Genomic DNA, 27489 nt, shown 5'->3' with positions numbered 1-27489 from the left:
GGCCTCTAGCCTGGATACAAGATGAGATACGGCCTCTAGCCTGGATACAAGATGAGATACGGCCTCTAGCCTGGATACAAGATGAGATACGGCCTCTAGCCTGGATACAAGATGAGATACGGCCTCTAGCCTGGATACAAGATGAGATACTGCCTCTAGCCTGGATACAAGATGAGACACGGCCTCTGGCCTGGATACAAGATGAGATACGGCCTCTAGCCTGGATACAAGATGAGATACGGCCTCTAGCCTGGATACAAGATGAGATACGGCCTCTAGCCTGGATACAAGATGAGATACGGCCTCTAGCCTGGATACAAGATGAGATACTGCCTCTAGCCTGGATACAAGATGAGACACGGCCTCTGGCCTGGATACAAGATGAGACACGGTTGGCCATGGAGAGCCTGAGACCTAACTGCACACAGTTTTGCAGCAATCCGACATTTCTATCTGGGTGCCATATTTTTTTTGTCAATGAGTGTATAAATGTCACTCTATGTATTTTTTGATGCATTATGTAAGCAGTTTAAACATAGCATGTTCTGCTGCAGAGTCATGGGGGTGATGCCACTTTCCTTAAGGGTCATGCAGGTCGGTCCCCAAATTTTTTTTTTTTTGACTAATGTCCATCAGGCCTTCATTACAAGTTGGCGTTGGATGCATGTATCTTTGTAACCAGCTGTACAGACATCGGCTTCCTCTTCGCACTGCACATGCGCTGGGTTGTCAGCCCGGACGCATTACTGTAGCTAGAACCGGGTGCACAAACCCCTTACTACCTACTGTCTCTGGCATTGGGCAACCTATTGCGTCTTCTCCTCTTGTCTTTATCACCGTAGTTTACAGGTTTCTGCCTCTCCTACACTTACTGTACATGATGTAATATGAGCACACACTGCTGGGAGCTGTCCTGAATGTGCCGGAGATCACTAGGGTCCCTACTACATTATGCGCTCATGTATAATTACCGCTCACATTTATATCGCCCGTAGCATTTACCTTCTTTTCTACAGAGCATTGTACGGTATATCAGCAGTAGAAATAACCCGCTTTCATTTCATATTTACAGCTCCCACGCGTAAGACGCTTTACCAATGATGTCAAGTTTTTTATATTTTTGGCACTGAGTAGTAATAACTGGAGTTGGAATTTAAACTGAATCATGTATAATGTGTTTTCATTTTTAGTTCATAAGTAAAATGTAAATTTGTACAGGAGAAATGTTTTATACTTATTTAAATCAACTTTTTATAATAAACCAATTTTTTTTAGTATTTAAAAAAAATAAATTCATGTCACGGTATTAAAAAAAAGAAATCCTGCAAATTTCACACTGGCCACTGTTTTATAGAGATCATTTCTCCACAGTCATCTCTTTATCCTTACAGGCAGGATTACAATGAAAGGTATCACTTATATTGAGATAATACAGGATCCACCCTGATGATTATAGTTTACCTCCCCTTTCATAACTTTAGAAATTAATTTGTACTTAAAAAAATCATTTCCCGAACTCGGGTTTGGTCAAACCAGAGTTCGGGAAATGTTTTTTTACAGTACACATTAATTTATGAAGTTATTGCGCAAAGTCTCACGAGACTTCAGGAAGCAATAAGTTCGGCTCATCAGAGCCAATACATTCTAATACTGTACGGAGCTCCTGCGCCTTTCAGTATTAGAACGAAGTTTTACACGAATCGACTTCGGGTGTTTCATCCGAAGTCTATTCGCTCATCCCGAACAGTGACCTCTGCACAGAGCATGCCCACAACACTCTCCTTTAAAAGTCAATGAACATCTCTAGGCTATAGGTTCTTATGGTCCATGTGGCTGCTACTTTTATCGACTGAGGCAAGATAGCCACCCCCATAATCATGCACAACCAAATAGAATAAAGAAAATATCGATAATCAGAAATTAGATGGCACAGGATCCACCATTCACAATAAGTGATGGTTATAGCTAACCTCCTCCCCCTCTCTGCTCAATGGTCTCTGCTCAGATCACAGAGCATGCCCACAATATTCTCCTTTAGTGAGCAAAGTCTACAGGTACTTATGGTCCATATGGCTCGGGCAAAAATCGCCACCTCCCACAGTCATGGACAGAAAATTGAATTAAAAAATATCTGCAATCAGAAAATTGGTCACATGGCCTAGGTGCCACCCAGTCCCATTCAAGTGACGCTGTGCATGGTGAGCAGCCAGGAGGCCTAGGGTACTCACAGGAGCACCAGGGCCTCTTCAATCACCGGATTGGTGCGGAGTTGGACCCCTGGTGATCTGATATTGATGTCGTATCCTCAGGACAGATCATGAATATTTAACACCCGGACAAACCGCAATACCGCAACGGGCAGCACACGTTCGTGTGAATGAGCCCTTAAGGGAGTGTGTCACCAGGAAATCCACTGATGAACCAGTCACAATGCCCTCGGTGCACTTAAAGGGAACCTGTCACCAGTTTTATGGTGTCCTAACTAAGGGCAACATAAATAAGTGACTGATTCTCTTAGCGAAATGCTGGGTCACTTTCTTTAATTGACCCAGTCAATCTGCCAACATCTTGTATTGAAAAGCTCCAGCTCATAATGATGAGTGCTGAATATTCATGAGCTCCTGACTCTCCCCTCCTACCTGCTGCTGATTGACAGTTATTTTCCATATGAATCAGCAGCAGGTGGGCAGGGGAGTGGCTATAGCTCTGAATTAAATAAGCGCTGGACTCGAATCAGCTCATTAGCATGAGGCATCTTTGTGTATATATTATGAGGTAACCATCTGTCACACCAGTAAGTGAATACATCTAAGGCACTTTTTAGTAGTTAATGATTGTATATAATTAGTTAGATTATAATCCAATATCCACATGACAGGTTCCCTTTAACTGCTCTTTTGTCTATGGCTTAAAAATACATTTTCTCCAGAATGAAGCAGCGGATCACTAAGTGAAAGATATCATTACATTCAGCTGAACTAGACCTACAAGACAGTCGCAGGGAATTTCCTGGTGACAGACTCCCTTTTATTATCTCCCTAGACAGACATGTTTGGAAACGATAGGTTCTACAAGTGAGAAGTCCTCCTATAGGGGTGCAGCATGGTATAATACAGATCAACTAGTGGTGCTAGGCCTGGATGAATCCTACCTACAGGAGCATGCCTCTTTCACACTTACTCTGTTAATTCCGGTTTTGAGTTTGCACATCAGGATGCCTCCGTTCCGTTAGGATGCGGCTGTGTGAAATCAAAACAGGGGTGAAAAAAAACAGATCTGTTTTTTTAAGCTCCTTAAAAAAAACAAAAAACGGATCAGTCACCATTGACTTACATTGTTTTCAGTGCCGGATCCGTTTTATTGACCGGACGCAAAACCATAGCTAGCAATGGTTTTGTGTCCGGTCAGAAAACGGAATGCTGATGGAACTGGAGACATCCTGACACATCCTGAACGGATCGCTTTCCATTCAGAATGCATGAGGACTAAGCGGAAATTATATATTTTTTTCCGGTATTGAGATTCTCTGCCGGATCTCAATACTGGAAAACAAGAACGTAAGTGTAAAAGTAGCCATGGAGGCTCTAACTTACGAAAAAGTGGGTCTCGTACATTAATGCTCAGAAACTGCGGCAACCCCGTGAACCAAAAGATAACAGAACGTTAAAGGCGATAGCTCTGGCCTCCCTGTGACTGCCCGCTCTGTCGGCACCCTGCAGATATGAGGTGGGTTTTTCCATTATCTAACGCCGGCTTTGCTTTATACGGCTGCGGAGGCAGAGACCGCTGGAGTTTATTTGACTTCACACGCTTTGGTCATTGTTACGTGAAGGAACATGCACTTCCTGGCCTAGAACAGGCTGAGCTACATTTTCCATAGTTTTTTTTTTTTTTTTTTCCTCACTTCCTTTACCCCCGTAGTACATCTGGCAGACAACCAAATGCCATTTACTTTATTGCCTTTTCCGACCGTGCAACACCGTTATGTCATAGGAGACCTTTCTTGGACTTTTAAGGACCGGCTGGCATGAATTAAATCTCGTTAGGTCATTCGTAGTGGAGATATTCATGTTAGAGCGGACGCAGTAATATTCATATCCTACGTGTATATTGATCTGTATCTCTTTCTTCTAGGACCCTGATCAGCTTCCAAGATGTCATCTCGAAACTCCTATAGAGATGATGCCGAACGCTACCTTTTTGTCAACCAAAACCCTGTGAGCATCACCGCCACGCAGGCGGACTGGACAGCCAAGAAGCAGGTTTGGGTCCCCTCCGAGAAGCATGGCTTTGAAGCGGCCAGCATCAAAGAAGAACGGGGCGACGAGGTGGTGGTGGAACTGGCAGAGAACGGCAAAAGGGTAGTGATCAACAAGGATGACATCCAGAAGATGAACCCACCCAAGTTTACCAAGGTGGAGGACATGGCAGAGTTGACCTGTCTAAACGAGGCGTCTGTCCTGCACAACCTGAAGGATCGCTACTACTCGGGACTCATCTATGTAAGTAATGCTTACGGCCGGGGTCATCTTCTTTACTTATGGTTGCACGTATGGAGAATTCTAGAGGACCGATTTATTATTTAAAGGGGTACGGCAGCAATATCTACCCACTCATCAAACAGAAAGCTAGGTTCTCCTACTGTCCTGATATAGTATAAACTTGATCACTGACCCCCTGACCTTGGAGTACGGTGGGCGATGACTACTTGTATATTATATATATATATATATATATATATTAGATGAGATATGTACAAAGACCCCATAGATGAAGACGTGTCCCGCTTGTGTAGCTACAGTCCCTGATTTCTAGGCTGTGGGGCCGACATTTAATCAAGAGCATGTGCTGGGGGCAGATTTACTGTCTCACTTTACACTTTGTTTTAATGTACTATTCTGGCGCATGGACCTTTGTAAATTTCGAGTATCGTAAATCCTGCACCAGACTTAACGCTACAATTCCCTTCATGCGCCAGAATTCTGTCCATGCACCAAAAATGTGTCCTTGCGGCAAAAAAAAACAAAACTGCCTAGTCTAAGTTTACACCACCTATAAGTTGCCGTAGTTTCACTTTTCAATTTTGTTGCATTTTTGGTGAACGGAGCTGCATTTAGGCCACGCCCCTTTCCCCACATGCCACGCCCCCTTTTCCGTGAAGCCACACAACCCTTGTCGGACGAGGTGTAAAATGCTTAGAAAAGAGTGTAAAACACTTAGTAAATGTGATGAAAGGCATGCACGGCAGTTTTTTGGTGCGTAAATCTGCCACATGGTGTATGAGCTGCAGATTTGATAGTTTTTTGGTGGAAAAGATTCAGTAAAACTCTAATTTCATTCGCCGAGTTTTGATGTGACACAAGGAATTAAAATGAATAAATTACGCTTATTTATTCAAGGAAGGCTGTCAGTCACTGAGTAGGACCGCCCACTGGACTCCTATGCCTAGAAAAAAAGGGAATCTAAAGAGTCACTGAGTTTTTTTAAAACCAAAAGTTTTGATCAGTGGGGGTCTGAGTCCTGAGACCCCACGATCTCTAGAACGAGGAGGGAGAAATGCTCACATATCACGCTCTCTCCTCTCTGCAGGAAACGGGCTCAATAGAAGTCTATGGGCCTGTCTTGTTTCAGTCTCCTGCAGTGGAGAGAGTTCTAGTGATTGGTGGGGGTCTCAGCACTCAGGCCCCCAACAAACAAAAGTTTTGACATGTCTCTATGAAATATCAAAAGTTTTATAAAAACTCAGTGACCCTTTAAATCCCCTTTTTTCTAGGCATAGGAGTCCAGTGGGCGGTCCTATTTAGTGATTGACAGCCTTCCTTGTATAAATGTGCGTAATTTATTCAATTTAATCCCTTCTCATTCTGGTCTTAGGAGTCCAGTGGGCCATCCTTGTATACGTGTAGGCTGTCAATCACTGAGAGGACCGCCCACTGGACTCCTAAGCATAGATGTAAATGAATGAATAACAAGTTTTACAGAATTTTTTTCACCATAAAACTATATATCAATCTGCTCAGCTCCTCCTGCTCTGTAACATGCTACCTGCGTATACAATGTCCCTTTAAGGCTGTGTTTACATCACCTTTTTATCCCACGTATGACATATACATTAAACAGATGGCGTGCAGTGTCCTCTGTTGCCATGTCTGTTTAATGTATACTTTTTTTTTCTTTTTTTTATTGGACTCCATGGGATGGAAGATTGCAGTATATTATGCTTTTCCATTTTTGTTTCTCTAGGTATACATAAAACGTGGGACAAAATGGTAATGTGAACACAGCCCTAGCCATGCTTATGCATTACTGCTGTCTTCTGTCACAGAGGACAGTCTCTTAGGCTGAGCCTCTCCTTTCCTCTCCACATTCCAGTACTGGGCTCCGGGGCCCGGGTGCAGTGACCTCAGGACAGTATTGTGTGCAGGACGCAGGTGGATGGCTGCCCAGACTTGTACTTCAGGCAGGTGGATTAGTTTGCTGTTGTCTCTATGATACTTTGGAATGTAATGAGCTTGTGCGAAACCAGGAGCTCAAATAACACCTGCCGAAAATCCATGGCGAGGATCGGAAAGAGAGCAGATATCAGCCTGTTTCTAAGTGGATAGATAGATGATGGATAGATATGAGATAAATTGATAGACAGATAGGTAGATAATTATTAGAATTAAATAGATAATAGATATGAGATAGATAGATATGAGATAAATTAATAGACAGGTAGGTAGATATTGGAATTGGATAGACAGATGGATAATAATAGCAAAGACAGGTGCACACTGCGGTCTTACTAAACCCTCATACTGATGTTAAAATAGAGAGATTAGCCAACATATCCTACTGTGGAGGACATGTCTGAGCCCGAGCACTGCGCCAAGGTTTCTCAAGTAGCTCGGGACCTAACGCTAAACCTACCTGTGCCGTATGGGCAATACCAGGGGCCAGTGGGTGAAATACAGGAGCGTGAGGTCCGACTCACAGACAACTCACCAGTTACCTCCAGCATGTGACCATGCTAGCAATGGGAGGAGGGAGGAGCGAGGAGTCTGCGAGTCCCACTCAAGACTGGCTGATAAGGCCCAGGCCTCGCAGGTGCACCTAAATGTAGCCTGTGGATGGAAAACAGGCTAATTTACGGTAAATTGGAGTTTATACACCTCTAGGCATCTCCAATACCACGCCATTTTTTTTCAGTTTGTTTGTATATAAACGGGCAGGAGGTGCTCAAACCCACATGCAGTTGTGCATGTATATACAGGGGAGCAAATCCTGCACTTGTGGCCCGTTGCTAATGACTATCCCCAGCAAAAATGCATACAGTGGAGGATGCCCACAGCGGACTACAAGTACCACAATATACATCCTACACAAGATAGCAATGATGTGGATGTGATAATCAATATAATAGCAAAGACAGGTGCACTCTGCAGTCTTACTCCCTCACGCTCCCGTAATTCGCCCACTGGCCCCTGGTATTGCCCATACGGCACAGGTAAGTGAGTATTAGGACCCGAGCTACTTGAGAAACCTTGGCGCGGTGCTCGGGCTCAGACATGTCCTCCACAGTAGGATATGTTAGCTAATCTCTCAATTTTAACATCAGTTTGAGGGAGTATCAAGACAAAATTCTAGCTTCAAAAAGTTGTTAGATTTTCATTTGCATTTTTACACCGCTTACTTCAGATTTGGGAAAATAGAGTGGTTAGCCACAAAAATGGTCACAATCAAAGTCCGGTAGAGGACTGGTGTAGAAAGTGTCAAGACAGAAGCGTCAGACTTGGGACTCATTCAGACGGCCAAATGCTGATCCGTTTTTTTGCGGATTATATGTGGACCCATTCACTTCTATGGGGCCCTCTTCTTCCATTCCACGGCTTGGCAAAACAAATAAAACATGTTCTATACTAGTCAGCGAAAATCAGGACGTGGCCCCATTGAAGTCTATGGGTCTGCAAAAATACGGAATGATATCAGTTTTTTTAGCGGACATGCTGAACTGTCTGCAAATTTTTTTTCTTTTTTTTTTTTTTTGCGGACAGCCTACAACCATCTGAATGAGCCCTTACCAGACGCACCAAATTTATCAGACATCAAGTAGAGATTGCTAGATTTTAGGGCAAATTATGACCAGGCGAGCTGAGAGTAGGTTCACACTTGCGTTTAACGGATTCGGCAGAGAGCAGCTCGCTGGACCTCACCGGATTATGCCTGGCCAGACACTGCCATTGACCTCCAGACTTTTTTTGACTGTAATGGGATCCGGCGGGGATCCAGTTGCTTTCCGGTGAAATGCACGTATGCCAGAAAGAGGCCGGATCCCGTTATAGTCAGTGGGGTCTGGCAGGGACCAGCAGTATCCGGCTAGGACAGATTCGGTGAGCTCCAGCAGGTTGTCCTCTGCCAGAACAGCCTACCGGATCTCTTAAGTGCAAGTGTGAACCTACGGAATTGAGTCATTGAGATTAGAAGCTAAGCCCTACCTTTGTTCGGGCGTGTCTCGTAGCTGTCATGTTTGATGAGGCTTTTTGCTAAGAGAGGCAGAAACTGAGGAAGGCGTGTCCTCCATTGTCACATTCCACCTGCCCAGTACCTTGCGAAACTGCATTCAGGAGTCCTCCACATACATTAGGCCTCTGGCACACGACCATATGGCTTTTTCAGTATTTTGCTGAACGGAACAGCTGGCCCCTGATAGAACAGTCCTATCCTTGTCCGTTATGCGGACAATAATAGGACATTTTCTATCTTTAAACGGAACAGAAAAACGGAAATACGGAAACTGAAGGTATACGGAGTACCTTCCATTTTTTTTTGTGGATCCATTGAAATAAATGGTTCCGTATAAGGAACGGAACGTAAACGGAAAAAAATACGTTTGTTTGCAAGAGGCCTTAGAGGTTAGGTTGAAGGTGGGAGAGTCTTCTCAATTAGTACATGCTGTGGGCGGCCAAGAAATATAAATTATGATTTTGAATACGCAGGTCAGTTATCGGGGACGAGCAGATGTATAAACGCTCATTCTCCAAAATTTGCCTGTTTGAAAGGTGCTGGCGATCACCCGATCAATGAGCACTCACTTGTTCATTGGGTGATTGTGTTAGGCCTCCTGCACACGAACCTTCTTTTTTTTTTTCTTTTCATTTACGTTCTGTTTTTTGCGTTCCGTATATGGAACCATTCATTTCAATGGATCCGCAAAAAAAACGGAAGGTACTCCGCATGCCTTCCGTTTCCGTTCCATTCAAACATAGAACATGTCCTATTATTGCCCGCAAATAACGATCCGTGGCTCCATTCAAGTCAATGTGTCCGCAAAAAAAAAATGAATGTACTCCGTATGTCTTCCATATCAATTCCGTTTTTGCGGAATCATCTATTGAAAATGTTATGCCCAGCCCAATTTTTTTATGTACTTATTGTTTAAACGTTATTGTATGCTTCTGTTTCTGGTCCGCAAATAACGGATTACAAACGGAAACTAAAACGGAAATGCTACTGAAACAGAAAAACGGATTCGTTTAAAACTGACCGCAAAACCATATAGTCGTGTGCAGGAGGCCTTATTCTGCCAGCACCAAAAACCATTGTTACCGTGCATCAGATCAGATCTGGTGCCCAGGAATAATGATGTTCTATGGGGACAAGTAGTCGCTCTATGGATTGCTTCCCCCCCATACAGCGGAGGTGATTGCTTCATGTAAATGCAGCTCTCATCACCGCTGACAATCAAGCAATCAGTTTTTTTTTTTTACTGATGACCTGTCCTCTGAATAGGTCATCAGTATCTGATCGGTGCGGATCCGACAACCAGGACCCCCCCAATCAGCTATTTGAAAAGTTACTGGTGCTCGTATTAGTTCCGCAGCATTCTCCAGCATACCCTAGGCCTGTGTTGGCTAACCTCCCGCACTCTAGCTGTGGTAAAACTACGATGCCCAATATGTACACTTGCTTGGCTGTTCTCAGAACTCCACAGAAATGAATGGAGCATGCTGGGAGTCGTAGTTTCACTATAGCAGGAGTGCCCGAGGTTAGCCATCACTGCCCTAGGCCATGTGACATCACCGTTCATCGCTCACGTGGCCCTGGCGCAGCTCAGCCCCAAAGAAGTGAATGGGGCTGAGCTGCAATACCAAGCACAGCCACTATACAATGGAGGGCACTGCACTTGGTGAGCAGAGAGAAGGCTGCAGCCCTCTCAGGAGCGCCGGTGTCTTCTCAAACAGCTGATTGGCAGGGGTCCCGAGTGTCAGATCCCCCACCGATCAGATACTGCCGACCCTTTCAGAGTTTAGGTCATCACCTTTAAGCTGGCCATACACATTAGATAGAAGTTGGTAGATAGTTGAACAGCAGTTGAAGAAATGATCGTCGGGTGAAGGAATGTTTGGTGGACGCGGCCATACACATTTTACTCCATTTTGGCCATTTCAGTTGTTTAAACTGGTACAGACCTGTTCTGTAATACTGGGCGATGGACGAATATCTTTCTCAGAAGGTTCTCCATCAAAAACCACGACTTCTTTTAAGATGATGGTCTGTCATCGGTCGGCTAACACAATCGTCGGCTGTTAAATTTCACCCGACGAGCATTCGTTTTGTTTGAAATAGTTTTTGACCAACTTTAGACTAATGTATATGGCCGCTGCACAACTCTCCTACTGTCAGTAAAAACTCTCCCACTGTCAGTAAAAAATAACCTTCTATTGACCCCAGCCTGGCAAGCACAGCACAAACGTCAGCGAGTCTGTAGACCCCAACGGATCTCTATACGTTACTCTTAAAAGCAATTCTAAAGGCGGCCATACATATACACGAGCGTGTATGTACATTTAATGGGGACACGTCTGGAGGCAGCTTATCTCCTGGGAGAACAAAAGGATCGGGTCAAAAAGTTAGACTGCTGGCCAAACACGCAGTTCAACCAATAATACACCAATGTGTATGGGGGCCTCAACTTTCAGATGGCCAACCTGATGCAATCTTTTGCATCTGACATGGAAATGAAATTCACAGGATTTTGTGGACCTCTCACCAAATAAGTTTTCCCCCTTCAAATATCCGACTCTCTCATTTCCACCATTTCCCTATTACCACTTGTATGTGCACATTATGTTGAACTCAATGGGACCTAACATTTCATTGTGCCCTCCTCTGTGATCTGTGGAGGTCTGACACCCCGCACCTCCACCCTTCAGCTGTTCTGCAGTAGCTCCGGCACTGGAACTACACAGCTCCATCCATTTTGCAGTTGAGGTAGTGCTGGTCCTATTGACGTTAATGGACTGGGCGACCATCTGCTATGTATGGGAGTGTATCCAACTCTCCTCTGATGGTAGATTTAGGGAAGTTTGTTGGATTTCAACATCCCCGATCCTTTTATTCTCAAGGGAGATAATCCACCGCCAGCAGCTCATTTGCCTCGCCCCATTGAAGACTCATGCTCTGCCTAAAAACACTGGGCAAACCAGTCTACCCTAAATCCCCCCCCATGTGCCATTTCCAGAGGTTACAGATATTTTGCTCATCAGATGAATAGTCTATAAAAATACTTAAAATAATTTCCATTACGCTGTTAATCCATTAGATTGTACACACACTGGTAGACGCGGCGCGGTATAAATGTATAGGCTGCATAGGTTGGTCGGTCTCCTGAGCAGAATACCAGATGATCATGCACGGTGCTGTCAGAAACATGTAGATGCTCCGGATGGTGCTACCACACTTCAGATTCAGGGCTCGCCACTCCCCGCAGCGCTTCTCCTGGCCCCCGCTACACTGTAACCGGACATCGCACAGCGTCAGGTTATAGTGCATGCCTACCTGCACCACGTCCTGATTCTGTCAGGACACAGTGCAAAGCGGGACCCAGAAGACCACCAGGGAGGGTGAGTACAGCTAGCGCAGCATTGCCCTCACCTCTCCGTGCCTCCTGCATGCTGATGATTGAATTTGGACTATAAGACACACTGCCACTTTCCCTTCACTTTGGGGTGGAAAGTATATCTTATAGTCTGAAAAATATGGTATATTATTGTATATATAAAATATTAAAAAGGGAAATAAATCCAAACATTGAATTTTTTTTAAATTTTTTTTTGGGGGGGGGGGGGGGGGGTGGAAAAAAAAACACCAAAAATTTTCATAAATGCTGTTTGTTTTTTTTGTTTTTTTCACTTTGCCCTCTAGAAGTATAATTTACTCAATAGGTTACAGGCACCCCAAAGTGATGCCATTGAAAAATACAACTTATCCTGCAAAATTAATAAAAATGACTGTTTTTAGAATGTGACAATGAAAATAAAAATCGATCTGGGCCAAAACTGTCCTTGAGAGGTTAAAGAAGGTTGTCCGCAACCGGTAGCTGCAGGAAATTTTACTTGTCTGTCAAATTCACCCCAGCGTCAAGGCTACAGTGGTCCCCATGCCTCTACATCCATGTGACTTCTGCAGCCAATCATTGGCCTCAGCAGTGATGCCAGCATGCACGGCACGCTTAAGCAGTCAGGTGCATCTATGGCACATTGCTAGAAAAGCGAAGAAAGATTGGCGAACCACCGGAGTGTCTGCCCTGGGGCAGCAGCTGAATGATTCTTTCTTCACGTGCCATCCTTATTAAGCTGTGTCATCACGGTAGAGCAGTATTATTGCACGCTTGCACGCTCATCACAAAAAGTCTGACCAGCAGAAATCACTTGAAGCTGAGCCACGTTCTCCTCTCTAATTAACTGCCGAGTATGAGGAGAGCAGAGACGCCTGTAATTGTAGGAGTCGTTCCACTAACGTAGTCTTTAGGAGGCTCATGAGGAATAGGTGTGGTCGCTTTGGCTCCTACTGCAGGAAATCTTTCTTGCTTCGCTTCCTTTCCTATTTTATTCTCATGTGTTTTCCTCACCAGTGATTTCATTTTCGTGAACCTGCACAAATATGGACATTTTATGCAAACGCCGTTGCACCCAAATAATTCTCTTTCGATGAGTAAGAGTTCCAGAATAAAACAGAATAAGCTTGAATCCCTCCGGCTGTAGACAATGTGAAGCCATGGGGAAAGTACCCGTCCTGCGGCTGTCGTGCAGCCCTTCGTCAGGCTGTAGAATCCCTTCTAGAGATGAGCGAATCGCCCCTAAACGAATCAGATTCGAAATTTGTAACAGAGTAAAAAAAATATAATAAAGAAATTGAGAAACAAAAGAGAAAAAACATAAGTCTGAGATCTGGTTGTCATATACAAATTTTCAAAAATGAGCGACCAGTGCGATGACCATTATGAAAAATGGGGCTTCTGTAAACTCGTTCACATGCAACAGAACATTTCCGAGTAGATTTTTTTGCGTTGTGGCTGGAGAAAAAAAAATCTCTTGCAAAAAAAAGTAGCACACCCCTTATTGTGCTAGAAAAAGCCGAGGACTAGCGCCATTGAATGACACTGGTGCTCATCACAATCCAAGCCTCGAATGTCTGCCAGAAATATGGAGGTCCATAGACTGCTGCTTATTAATGCAGAAAACGTTAAGGTCTATACACCAGCTTGCTGACCGTTTCTATCGGTAATCATGGCAAAGATGGACTTCCTTAGGGAAAACTAATATTTTAGATAAGCTTTCCAAGTACCAAAACAGGAGTGGCCAGGGGTGGACCGGGAACTATAAAAGTGGCCCCATGTTGCAGGTAGGTCCAAATTGTCAGAAGGCAACATAATTAGGCAGGGACAACAGAAGTAGGCAGAGCCAGCAATACCATAGTGCAGAACAGTATACCGCCCCAGCTGAACCAAATATCACACAACAACACAGCGTTCAACTGTATCGCTGTCCTGGACGTCAATACAGTTGAATTCAGGAGGACACATGCAGCTGCTAGCCAGGTGCGTAAGAGAGAAGCGGATCATTATGTACCCGGCTGCTGGCCGTGAGGAGGGCTTGGGTGGCCCCCTAGGCATCGGCCCACCGGGAAATTTCCCTGTAGGGTCTATGGCCAATCCGCCCCTGGAAGCAGCTGATGGACATGTCTGAATGTACAGGATATGAACAGACAGATCTAGAAAATCAAGTCCATAAAATATATCAGAATTTTCTAACACGGTAAGATTAGTCCTGTCTGTAAGGCTCCATTCACACGTGCGGAAAGGGTGCGGACCCATTCATTCTCTATGGGGACGGAATGGATGCGGACAGCACACAGTGTGCTGTCCGCATCCGCATTTGCGGAGCGCGGCCCCGATCTTCGAGTTCGCAGCTCCGCAAAAGATAGAGCATCTCCTATTCTTGTCCGCAGCTGCGGACAAGAATAGTCATTTCTATAAAGGTGCCGGGGCGGGTCCGCAACACACCACGGACGTGTGAATGGAGCCTAAGTCTAGCCGTACGCATACTTGTGATACTGATGACTACAATGGTTCCCATTTTTCATGCAGACGTATTCCGGTCTCTTCTGCGTTGTGATTAACCCATACAAGAACTTGCCCATCTACACAGAACAGATAGTGGAGATGTACCGCGGAAAGAAACGACATGAAATGCCTCCACACATATACGCAATATCAGAAACCGCCTACCGCAGCATGCTTCAAGGTGAGACCGGATACCTTTAGCCGTAGATTATAAAAGTGCATCTTCTAAAAAAGTCACATCTATACAATATATAAATGTGTCGGAAATGAAGACGTGTGAGACGTAGTGATTATATTATGCGTTGCATTTATTTGCATTGTCACAATAATTCTTATGTATAAATCGGACCTTAGTGTCAGGCCATAGGTGCCCCCCACCATCCTAAATAGTTCAGATAATTGACTACCTGGATTTTGGCGTTTGCTCTGCATTTATATTCACAAAACCTGTCTTTGGAACAGTGTTCTCCAGATCCGGCATAGTCGGATAGTGCCACATGCCTGCCGGACCCCATTGATTATAACAGGAGTCGGCAGGGATCCAGCCACTGCCTGGTGGAATTCTGCCGGACAAAAACGCTGCGTGCAACGTTTTCTTGTTCCATCTGAATCCCAGCATTTATGGAGGGGAGCGGTTGGATCCAATTATAGTCAATATGGTCCGGAAGGCACATGGCACTATCAAGCTATGCCCCTAGAACAGCCTGCCGGATACCTTTGCCGCAGTCAGCCTTAGAGTATTTTAGGAGTGATCCCTTTATTGGCTAAACACTATCATACATGGGGTGGTATATCATGTCACGGGTTCTCCAGGCTCCACATATGGATGGTCCATCCTCAGGATAATGAATGGGAACTGAGCTACAGTGACCTGGCATGGCTGCTACACTTTGAACTGCAGTGTTGCTCGTTGTCACACGCCCACCGATCTGATATTGATGACTTATCCTGAGGATAGGTCATCTATATGTGGAGCCCAGAAAACTCCTTTAAGGTATTCCACTTGACAGCATATTCTTCCAGACTTCTTCATACACCCACGCAGAGTGTGCATATATTCTGAATGGGGATAGGAAAGTACTGGTAAGCTAGTGCCGGACCCCTCAGGTGGTGTCTTATCTCCCCGGAGAGCAAAAGAGTTAGACATTGAAATTCAATATGCCCGATCCTTACCAGAAATCTTCTGTTGGGGGAGAATTGGGGCAACCACATACACAATAGATAGTTGGCCAGTCTCACCCAGTGTACTCTTCCATGTATGGTCACCTTTACAGGTTTAAGAGTCATTGAAATGATGGAACAGGAACGTTAACACTTGGATTTATGACCACACTACGCACCCCTGTATCGTTGCAGACAAAAGCTAGCTACACGTTAGGGACTTCATACAGATTAAAGGTTGTCTTCTTGGACAACAGTGCCGTAAGTTACGTTAACAATTCGGACAGACAACCAGTCGATCATTGCTGTGATCTTTGGACTAGTTGGGCTTCCATCGATGGGATGCAGATCTGTTCTGCATGAATGACTTTTCAACGACAGCACCGGACAACAGTCGAAAGAGTCCAACATGGCAGATCAGCCTTTCGACTGATGTCTTCCATCTGACGACATCTGCTGCCCTCACACTCACAAAAAGTCACCTCATACAAAAACTGTAGTGCACAGCCACCTTTGATGCATCACCCCATGTACAATGTTCTGCCCTACTCTCACTCAGCTCCTGATGAAGGGGCCTCATGCTCAGAAAGCCTCTGGTAGCCAACAAAGCTATCCTTTTTTATATACATTTTATGTTGGTGTAGGTTAAATCAGATCCAGTGAATCATTATATGCACATTCATGTGTAAAGCCAAGGACCTATTAAAAAACTTCCTTCTGCACCTTCACACCCACATCCCGAACACGAGTCTGCAAATATTCCATAGCTTCAAAATTGCTTCACCCGAGAACAAATTAACATGTGGCATTCAAAAAACATTGGCCTTTTGTATATATCTGTTTTTTTAACTTTGTCTTTTGTTTCTTTGCTTTAGATCGGGAGGATCAGTCCATTCTTTGCACGTGAGTTATAAGTCCTACCATATATCTCATTATGAGATTTGCAGGTCAACATGACTCTGTAGATCGACTCGCTGTTGAGTAGTTATCTTATTGCAGTCATATATACAGTTGACATGTGCGGTATCTATTTCATTTTAGCGTCCTGTACAGAAACCGTCATAGTAAGCCTTACGTAGACATTGAGCTAGCCATAAATGCTGAAAGAGTTCAGCACTGAAGCCTGCACAATTATGAATGCAGCTTTGAATTAAAGGGCATCTGTCAGCAGTTTTGTACCTATGACACTGGCTGACCTGTTACATGTGCGCTTGGCAGCTGAAGACATCTGTGTTGGTCCCATGTTCACATGTGCCCGCATCGCTGGGAAAAATGATGTATTATTATATGCAAATAAGCCTCTAGGAGCAACGGGGGCGTTACCATTACACCTAGAGGTTCTGCTCTCTGCAACTGCCGCGTCTTCTGCACCTTGACAGGGTCAGATGTGAGGATATTTTCACAGCCTGGTCCTGTCAAAGTGGAGAGGGCGCGGCAGTTGCAGAAAGCTCCTAGAGCCTCTAGAGTAATGACAACGCCCCTGTTGCACCTAAAGGCTCATTTGCATATATTAAAACATAATTTTTCCAAGCAATGCAGGCACATATAAACATGGGAACAACAGAGATGCCTTCATCCGCCAAGTGCACATGTAACAGGTCAGCCAGTGTCATAGGTACAAAACTGCTGTCAGATGCCCTTTAAGTACAGGCTGTAACCCAGGGTCAGTACAAGATAGGTAATATAATAGTTACAAATGTTTTGGTTAAAGGGGTTTTCCAGGAGTAAAATATGGGTGATCTATAATCTGCATAGGTCATCAATATCTGATCGGAGGTGGGGAAGTACGACTCCTAGCACCGCCACGATCAGCTGTTTGAAGAGACGCGGCACTCTGCTACAGCATTGTATAGTGGTTGTGTTTGGTGTTGCAGCCCAGGTTCATTCACTTACAGTGGGATGCGAATGTTTGGGCAACCTTGTTAATCGTCATGATTTTCCTGTATAAATCGTTGGTTGTTACGATAAAAAATGTCAGTTAGGCCTCTTTCACACGACCGTTGTGTGCACCCGTGGCCGTTGTGCCGTTTTCCGTTTTTTTTCGCGGACCCCATGACTTTCAATGGGTCCGTGGAAAAAACGGAAAATGCACCGTTTTGCAGCCGCATCCGAGATCCGTGTTTCCTGGCCGTGAAAAAAATAGGACCTGTCCTATTTTTTTCACGGCCAACGGTTCACGGACCCATTCAAGTCAATGGGTCCGTGAAAGAACACGGATGCACACAAGATTGGCATCCGTGTCCGTGATCCGTGGCCGTAGGTTACTTTTTATACAGACGGATCCGAAGATCCGTCTGCATAAAAGCTTTTTCATAGCTGAGTTTTCACTTCGTGAAAACTCAGAACCGACAGTATATTCTAACACAGAAGCGTTCCCATGGTGATGGGGACGCTTCTAGTTAGAATACACTACAAACTTTGTATAAGACTGCCCCCTGCTGCCTGGCAGCACCCGATCTCTTACAGAGGGCCGTGATCAGCACAATTAACCCCTTCAGGTGCGGCACCTGAATGGGTTAATTGTACTATCATATCCCCCTGTAAGAGATCAGGGCTGCCAGGCAGCAGGGGGCAGACCCTCCCCCCCTCCCCAGTTTGAATATCATTGGTGGCCAGTGCGGCCCCCCCCTCCCTCTATTGTAATTATTCGTTGGTGGCACAGTGTGCGCCCCCCCATCGGCCAACCCCCCTCCCTCTATAGCATTAACAACATTGGTGGCCAGTGTGCGGCCTCCCATCTCCCCCCCCCCCCCCCCCCCCCCCCCCATCATTGGTGGCAGCGGAGTTCCGATCGGAGTCCCAGTTTAATCGCTGGGGCTCCGATCGGTAACCATGGCAACCAGGACGCTACTACAGTCCTGGTTGCCATGGTTACTTAGCAATAGTACAATAGTAGAAGATTCATACTTACCTGCTGGTGGCTGCTGCGATGTTCGTGTCCGGCCGGGAGCTCCACCTACTGGTAAGTGACAGGGTCTGTGCGGCGCATTGCTAAATGAACTGTCACTTACCAGTAGGAGGAGCTCCCGGCCGGACACAGACATCGCAGCTCCCAGGTAAGTATGAATCTTTTACTATTGTACTATTGCTAGTAACCCGCTGCCACCAATGATCGCGGGGGAGATGGGAGGCCGCACACTGGCCACCAATGTTGTTAATGCTATAGAGGGAGGGGGGCCGATGGGGGGCGCACACTGTGCCACCAACGATTTATTACAATAGAGGGAGGAAGGGGGGGGGGGGCGCACACTGTGCCACCAACGAATTATTACAATAGAGGGAGGAAGGGGGGGGGGGGGGGGGCCGCACTGGCCACCAATGATATTCAAACTGGGGAGGGGGGGGGGGTCTGCCCCCTGCTGCCTGGCAGCCCTGATCTCTTACAGGGGGATATGATAGTACAATTAACCCCTTCAGGTGCGGACAATTAACCCCTTCAGGTGCGGCACCTGAGGGGTTAATTGTGCTGATCACGGCCCCCTGTAAGAGATCGGATACTGCTAGGCAGCAGGGGGCAGTCATGTACACAGTTTGTAGTATATTCTAACTAGAAGCGTCCCCATCACCATGGGAACGCCTCTGTGTTAGAATATACTGTCGGAAATGAGGTTTCACGATCTAACTCATATCCGACAGTATATTCTAACATAGAGGCGTTCCCATGGTGATGGGGACGCTTCAAGTTAAAATATACCATCGGATTGGAGAAAACTCCGATCCGATGGTATAAAAGGGACTCCAGACTTTACATTGAAAGTCAATGGGGACGGATCCGTTTGAAATGGCACCATATTGTGTCAACGTCAAACGGATCCGTCCCATTGACTTGCATTGTAATTCAGGACGGATCCGTTTGGCTCCGCACGGCCAGGCGGACACCAAAACGACTTTTTTTTCATGTCCGAGGATCCTCCAAAAATCAAGGAAGACCCACGGACGAAAAAACGGTCACGGATCACGGAAAAACGGGACCCCGTTTTGCGGACCGTGAAAATATACTGTCGTGTGCAATAAGCCTTAAATATATCATATAGGAGACACACACATATCATATAGGAGACACACACAGTGATATTTGAGAAGTGAAATGAAGTTTATTGGATTTACAGAAAGTGTGCTATAATTGTTTAAACAAAATTAGGCAGGTGCGTAAATTTTGGGCACTGTTATTTTATTGATTCCAAAACCTTTAGAACTAATTATTGGAACTCAATTTGGCTTGGTAAGCTCAGTGACCCCTGACCTACATACACAGGTGAATCCAATTGTGAGAAAGAGTATTTAAGGGGATCAATTGTAAGTTTCCCTCCTCTTTTTTAATTTTCTCTGAAGAGTAGCAACATGGGGGTCTCAAAACAGCTCTCAAATGACCTGAAGACAAAGACTGTTCACCATCATGGTTTAGGGGAAGCATACAGAAAGCTGTCTCAGAGATTTCAGCTGTCTGTTTCCACAGTTAGGAACATATTGAGGAAATGGAAGACCACAGGCTCAGTTCAAGTTAAGGCTCGAAGTGGCAGACCAAGAAAAATCTCGGATAGACAGAAGCGACAAATGGTGAGAACAGTCAGAGTCAACCCACAGACCAGCACCAAAGACCTACAACATCATCTTGCTGCAGATGGAGTCACTGTGCATCGTTCAACCATTCGGCGCACTTTACACAAGGAGATGCTGTATGCCAGAGTGATGCAGAGGAAGCCTTTTCTCCGCTTGAGGTGGGCTAAAGCACATTTGGAGAAGCCAGCTTCATTTTGGAATAAGGTGCTGTGGACTGATGAAACTAAAATTTAGTTATTTGGCCATAACAAGGGGCGTTATGCATGGAGGAAAAAGAACCCAGCATTCCAAGAAAAACACCTGCTACCTACAGTAAAATATGGTGGTGGTTCCATCATGCTGTGGGGCTGTGTGGCCAGTGCAGGGACTGGGAATCTTGTCAAAGTTGAAGGACGCATGGATTCCACTCGGTATCAGCAGATTCTGGAGACCAATGTCCAGGAATCAGTGACAAAGCTGAAGCTGCGCCGGGGCTGGATCTTTCAACAAGACAACGACCCTAAACACTGCTCAAAATCCACTAAGGCATTTATGCAGAGGAACAAGTACAACGTTCTGGAATGGCCATCTCAGTCCCCAGACCTGAATATAATTGAAAATCTGTGGTGTGACTTAAAGAGAGCTGTCCATGCTCGGAAGCCATCAAACCTGAATGAACTAAAGATGTTTTGTAAAGAGGAATGGTCCAAAATACCTTCAACCAGAATCCAGACTCTCATTGGAACCTACAGGAAGCGTTTAGAGGCTGTCATTTCTGCAAAAGGAGGATCTACTAAATATTGATTTCATTTCTTTTTTGTGGTGCCCAAATTTATGCACCTGCCTAATTGTGTTTAAACAATTATAGCACACTTTCTGTAAATCCAATAAACTTCATTTCACTTCTCAAATATCACTGTGTGTGTCTCCTATAGGATATATTTAACTGACATTTTTTTATCGTAACAACCAACGATTTATACAAGAAAATCATGACGATTAACAAGGTTGCCCAAACTTTCGCATCCCACTGTAAATGGGACTGTACTGCACATAGGCCATAAGATCGAACAATGTGGCTTCCCTGGCCTAGGAATAGGCCACAGCGCTAAGCCCTCCTACAGCTGATAGGTGGTGGTGTCGGGAGTCAGACCTCACCTATCTGAGGATAGGTCATCAGCGTTTTACCCCTGGAAAACTTCTTTGAATTCTGTATCTAATCAGTAAAATGGAGGATCTACATTTCAAAGGCAACCTGTTCTCACCATGTCTTAGATCGACTTTTGTAAAATCACTTCCCCGTAGCGCCCCATACTTTATAAAAAGACGTTAGAACCCCTCCCTGGCACCATATGCAATTTTGCTCTCAAATGTCCGCTAGGTGTTCGAAGTGTCTTGTAGAACCATCCCTGGTCTGGTGCTTCAGGTGAATGGCCCTCCTTACTGTACGTCAACCCCGATCCAAGTCTTACTCCGTGCAGAAGAACACAAGACGCATGCGCAATGTGCGGTACAGTGGCCAAATGAAGTAAGAAGAACAGAGGTGAATTCTCTGCCCACACAAGGGAAAATGCTCTGCGGCTGTCTTCTGCACCATGCTAGCATGAGATTTGGATTGGTCTGTAGGTGACATAGAAAGCGTGATCCACATCAATCAATGGGCCAGAGGCTGGCTTAACGATGAATCTACGGGACACTTGGGTGGTTTGGTAACGCCCAGTGGACACTTGAGGCATATTTGCATATGCAGCATAATGTCTTTTTCATGAGGTATGCAGACCTACTGGGGAGTAATAGCTGTCCCTTTAGAAAGGTCTTCTGGTCATCAGCATGGTGGGAATGGTTGATACCTGGGGATGGGTTCCCCTAGTATGTCAACCACTTCCGTGCAGAGGGTTGCACTTATTATTTCACTTGTTCCTCTTATGATTTATATTTACAGTGGAGAATCTGGGGCTGGAAAGACAGAGAACACAAAGAAAGTCATCCAGTACTTGGCTCACGTGGCCTCTTCTCACAAGGGCCGTAAAGAGCACACAGCTCCGGTAAGACCTTTTTGCTGTCACGTTTAAATAACTTTAGAAAACGGCGACGGTCTTATTACATATAGGTTAAAAAAGGCCTTAGTGTCATCATGGCAAAGTAACGTGAAGATTGAGTCGCCTCCAGTTTAAAGGATGTCTTGTCAGCAGTTTTGACCATACTAAACTGCTGACCGCTCTAGGTAGCAGGTTTATGTAATCTTTTATTATCAGGAGTAGTGTTAATATGAACATTGTGCCAGATTCTGCTCTGGCAAGTGCCCAGGAGGCGGAGCCTCACTGTGAAGTGTTCTCTGCATTTAGCCGCATCACAGCCACTCCCTTCTGCTTTTAGTGATAGCTGATTAGATGCTACAGCTGTCACTCAGAGCAGAGGGGAGGGGCTGTGACACAACAGAATGTGGAGAGCACTTTGCTGGGAAGCTCTGCCACCTGGGCTCTTGCAGGAGTAGAATCTGGCAGAATAAAGATTCATATTCACACTACTCCTGATAATAAAAGCTTCACCAAAGTTATGTTTGCCTTGCTCTCCACAGCCTAGACCTAGTTCTGCCAGCAGTTTTGTATGCATAAAACCGCTGACCCACTCCCTTTTTAAAGAGGTTCTCCAAGAAAATATGAATGAAGTTTACGAACCAAGCGCAGGATGGTCTCGTCAGTACATGCATTGATGCCTTTCCTTAGATCTAGCATGTCTGCAGTCCTTGTCTGTGGATGCTTTTGATTGAAGCAAAAATATTCCACTGCTTGTAGCACAGGGATGACGCCCTAAAATAAACCTTATTTATTTTGTCCTGGCAAAACCGTTGTAAACAGAGCTAACTTAGCAGAGTGCACGTAATGCTCCATCCTCCTAATATAAACTGATGGTGTTTGCAGGAAACGGCCGTCGTTCACATCCACATAGTCTGCAGCGTACAATCATACATTTACATGGGTTTCCTGTCATAGACTTTAATAATATGGCAGATATTACGGCGGCAGTCCGGTGCCCAGTGTTAGGGACGGAGGCCATCAAACGTTTCCTTAGGAAAACAACGGCGCTCTCTTCAATGCAGAAAATGTTTTTTATTAATGTAAAAGTACAGAACGTATACATCACTAGGCGACAATGTATTGCACACCACAAGAAAACAACCCTGCCGACATTTTGGGCATAATGGACCTTGGTCAGGGCAGTAATCTGTGGTTGGTTGCAGTGGGAATAGGATCCAGTTGGTCCTTCAGCTCTTCCTGCTGCGACCAAGGTTTGGGAGGACCAAAACATTTTGGATTTGTTGCTCTGGATTTTCCTGCAGATGTGTTTGTTTTTAGGATTTTTTTGGGGGGATTTTGCTACTCATCCGCACGCACTCTGCAGCAAAATCCAGAACAGTGCAATTTTGTTTGCAAATTTTGACCTTTCTGTTAAAGTCAAGGTCGGAAATCTGTAACGAAAAAAAAAAAAAAAACTCCGAAAAGTTGATGCTACAGGATTTAAAGGTATTTTCCAGGAATTATATATTGATGGCCTATCTGCAGGGTAGGTCATCAATATCCGATCGGTGATAATCTGACTCCTAACACCGCCTCCGATCAGCTGTATGAAGAGGCGGTGAGTGCTGACTCCCGGCACCCCCACCGATCAGCTGTATGAAGAGGCGTTGAGTGCTGACTCCCGGCACCCCCACCGATCAGCTGTATGAAGAGGCGGTGAGTGCTGACTCCCGGCACCCCCACCGATCAGCTGTATGAAGAGGCGGTGAGTGCTGACTCCCGGCACCCCCACCGATCAGCTGTATGAAGAGGCGGTGAGTGCTGACTCCCGGCACCCCCACCGATCAGCTGTATGAAGAGGCGGTGAGTGCTGACTCCCGGTATCCCCACCGATCAGCTGTATGAAGAGGCGGTGAGTGCTGACTCCCGGCACCCCCACCGATCAGCTGTATGAAGAGGCGGTGAGTGCTGACTCCCGGCACCCCCACCGATCAGCTGTATGAAGAGGCGGTGAGTGCTGACTCCCGGCACCCCCACCGATCAGCTGTATGAAGAGGCGGTGATGGCTGACTCCCGGTATCCCCACCGATCAGCTGTATGAAGAGGCGGTGAGTGCTGACTCCCGGCACCCCCACCGATCAGCTGTATGAAGAGGCGGTGAGTGCTGACTCCCGGCACCCCCACCGATCAGCTGTATGAAGAGGCGGTGAGTGCTGCTGCCTCTTAGGCCAGTGATAACGTGTTCATCTGTCACATGGTCTAGGCGTAGCTCACTCTCATTGAAGTGAATGGGGCTGGGCTGCAATACCAAGCACAACCACTATACAGTGTACGGCGCTGTGCTTAGTAAGCCATGCGGAGGCTATAGCGCGCACCAGAGCACCGCTACCTCTTCACACATGATCAGCAGGGTCCAAGGAGTCGGACCCCCACCAGTCAGATATTGATGACGTATCCGGAGGATGTTTGTGTCCAGGTTCAGCCCGCACTGGATCCGTAGTGCGCGCTGCAAGGAAAAGGTTGCGTTTCCCAGGTCGGTCTCAGAAGAATCCCAGCAAGCGCTCTGTATTTCAATAAGGTATATTCAGTTGAGGAAGGCTGGACAGGCTGAAACGCGTCCTGTAATCTTTGATTATTTGCTGAAATAAAGAATATACCTTATTAAAATACGGAGCGCTTGCTGGACTATCCTGAGGATAGACCATCAATATTAAAGGGTTTCGCCAGGATTAGAAGAACATGGACGGCGCTGTCCATGGTTTGTGTGTGATATTGCAGGTCAGCTCCTTTGGAGTCCATGGACAGAGCCGCAATACCACATACAACCTGTGGACAGGAGCGGTGCCATTTATGGAAGAAAGCAGCCATCTTTTTCTCAGCATGGACAACCCCTTTAAACTTCCCGGAAAACCCCTTTAAAAATCTGTCAGCTCACGTAAATTTCTGCTCTGAAAATTTCTGCAGCCTGTAGAGGACATTTGTCAGAATCTCATCCGCTTGCCTGCGACTATATTTCTCATTGCAATTTCTATGTGCAAATCCGCACGGAAACTTTGCCGCTAATCCGTTCCGTTTGCATTTACCCTAATGGGTATGAAAAAGTCCGGCGTGACGACATGCCAACGCAATAAATGTGTGATCTTTGTGTTGGTTCAGTGTGCCCGCCCGCGTAGAATCCGGCTTCTCCTGGGACCAGCAAACATGAAAGCATCTAATATGTAACGAGTACCTCCTTCTATGTTCCGTATGTCCACACGCCTCGCCGTCCGATCACACGTGCTGCATGAATTTTTTTGGGGAATATTACTGCCTAGGCGTAGACGCTTCACGGTGCAATGCTCTGCAGACTTGTCTATCCTCCGGTTACTAACGGATTTTGTTGATTATTTTGTGCATTTTACTAATACCAGATGGAATCTTTCAAATCCGTCAAACACAAGGCAAGTGGAGGATGTGTGCACCCTGCATGATGTGTGTGATGCATGCCGCTAGCACCACCGTAGCCTCGCTACGCCCGCCCTGTTCAGTAGTTTAGCGCAGTGGAATTTTTTCGCTAGATATGAACCTAACATAGGATGTATACGGAAAGCCAGCTACGGGTTAAGTCAAAAGTCTGGGGTAGGGCCGTGTATACTGTAGATGGTCAGTAGGTGCAGCCGTTGGTCTGACATATGGTAATAAGGCTGCGTTTACATCTGATAGATACTGTACATAGATATTTGTTAGGCTGTTTCCTAGATTCCCCCTTTATTAGAAGGTGTGACTATAATTTTTATGAATCCGATGCATACTGCCTTCACCCAGTTACATGTTGGGATTACATATATGTACAGAATAGTCCTTGTATGAGTTGCTATAAAATGTCCCAAAATGCAGCCCTTTGTATTGTATGGAGCGTATAAGCCTACGAGCCGTGAAGATGGCGATAACCTACCACCTGTATGGTATCTCGCACCGCTCTCCGACGATGTGCCGACATGTCACCGCTGCAGTCACCCATTGACATGTCAGCACCTCTAAGGTCACCGTTGTGGCCAGTGATTGACTGCAGCAGTTACACGTGGTGTCCTCGCTGGAGCATGGAGGACAGTGTATCGGGAAGGTAAGTATTCTGCTGTTTGGACAATCCCTTTAACTAGAGGAGGCGGCAGTGTGGTTTCTATCTCTGCTCTTGCTTTTATTTGCCATCACTCAGCACATTATATGTGACTTGTACATTATTTATTCCACTGTTCTTTTCACCCGATCACAAACATTACCGTCAGTCTCAGTCCTTAGAAGTTTTAGCATTTGATTAGAGTTTTCTTTTAGCCTTTTTCGTCCTCATTAACCTTTTTGTTTTATGTGTTTTCCCCTCCATGTCATGTGCGGTTCCCCCCAGAACTCCAATACTATGTCATATGTGAGTAACACCATTTCCTTTCACTTTAATTTTGCTGCTTCTGTTTTATGTTTTATGATTATCCCTGTTTTATGTTTACATGCGTTTTACACTCATTACTAAGAAGCAGACCATGGATGGGTTGCATTAGTCCTCAGCCGCTAGTCGAGCTGTGGCCCAAACATTTACTTTACAGACTTTTATTACTGCGTTTTGTGGAGAGCTTGAGGTTACAGGTTATAGTGACCGATACGTCCTCTCCAGGGCCAGGTGTGATGACGTTTTCACTGCCTGGTCCTGTCAAAGTGCAGAGAGAGCAGAGCCTCTAGGTGTAATGGTAACGCCCCCGTTGCTCCTAGAGGCTCATTTCCATATAATAAAACATCCTTTTTCTCAGCAATGCGGACACATATGACCATGGGACCAACACAGATGCCTTCAGATGCCAAGCGCACATGTAACAGGTCAGCCAGTGTCATAGGGATAAAACTGCCGACAGATGGACTTTAAAGGGTTTCGGATCCGCACAAGCATCAGACCCATTAAGTTAGGTTAATCTGGCGGTTTTTCGTTCAGAGTCTGCAGGAATAAGTAGCGTACTGCAGATTATCATTAGATCCCTTGCCGAAATTCATGTAAATTTCAACACGTGTGAATTTGAAGGGGTTGTCCAGCCTAGGAGCCGACAACCCCAAGGGCGGAACCTGTGTCCAATTAAAATAAAAAAAACACCTCACCTGTCCGCGGTCCTACAGTTCCACTACAGCATGTTCCGCAGTCCTGTAGTTCCCTTACGGCTTCTTCCGCAGTCTTGCAGTTCCACTACGGCTTCTTCTCCAGCTCCACTACGGCTTCTTCCGCAGTCCTGCAGTTCCACTACGGCTTCTTCCGCAGTCCTGCAGTTCCACTACGGCCGGTCCCAGGACTGCTGCAGCCATTCACTACAAGTGATATGCTGTTCTAGTTCATGTAACGACACAGGACCAGGAATGGCCATGAACAGG

General features: G+C 45.6%; 1 protein-coding gene across 3 annotated transcripts in view; it reads left to right on the top strand.

The window, feature by feature from the left end:
- The window catches only part of LOC120995361 (myosin-10-like), a 139025-nt gene that overhangs the window by 64849 nt on the left and 46687 nt on the right, over positions 1-27489 (top strand). For all 3 annotated transcript variants that reach the window (XM_040424512.1, XM_040424517.1, XM_040424525.1), the window contains exons 2-6: positions 4135-4502; positions 14411-14567; positions 16423-16450; positions 22029-22131; positions 26486-26506. In XM_040424512.1, coding sequence (XP_040280446.1) covers positions 4155-4502; positions 14411-14567; positions 16423-16450; positions 22029-22131; positions 26486-26506 — 657 coding nt within the window. In that variant the 5' untranslated portion in view covers positions 4135-4154. The remainder of the gene's footprint in view (positions 1-4134; positions 4503-14410; positions 14568-16422; positions 16451-22028; positions 22132-26485; positions 26507-27489) is intronic.

This window comes from Bufo bufo, chromosome 1 (assembly GCF_905171765.1).
Source record: "Bufo bufo chromosome 1, aBufBuf1.1, whole genome shotgun sequence".
NCBI classification, from domain to species: domain Eukaryota; kingdom Metazoa; phylum Chordata; class Amphibia; order Anura; family Bufonidae; genus Bufo; species Bufo bufo.
The sequence above is the reverse complement of the archived record's forward strand: the minus strand, read 5'-3'. Positions and strand labels throughout refer to the sequence as shown.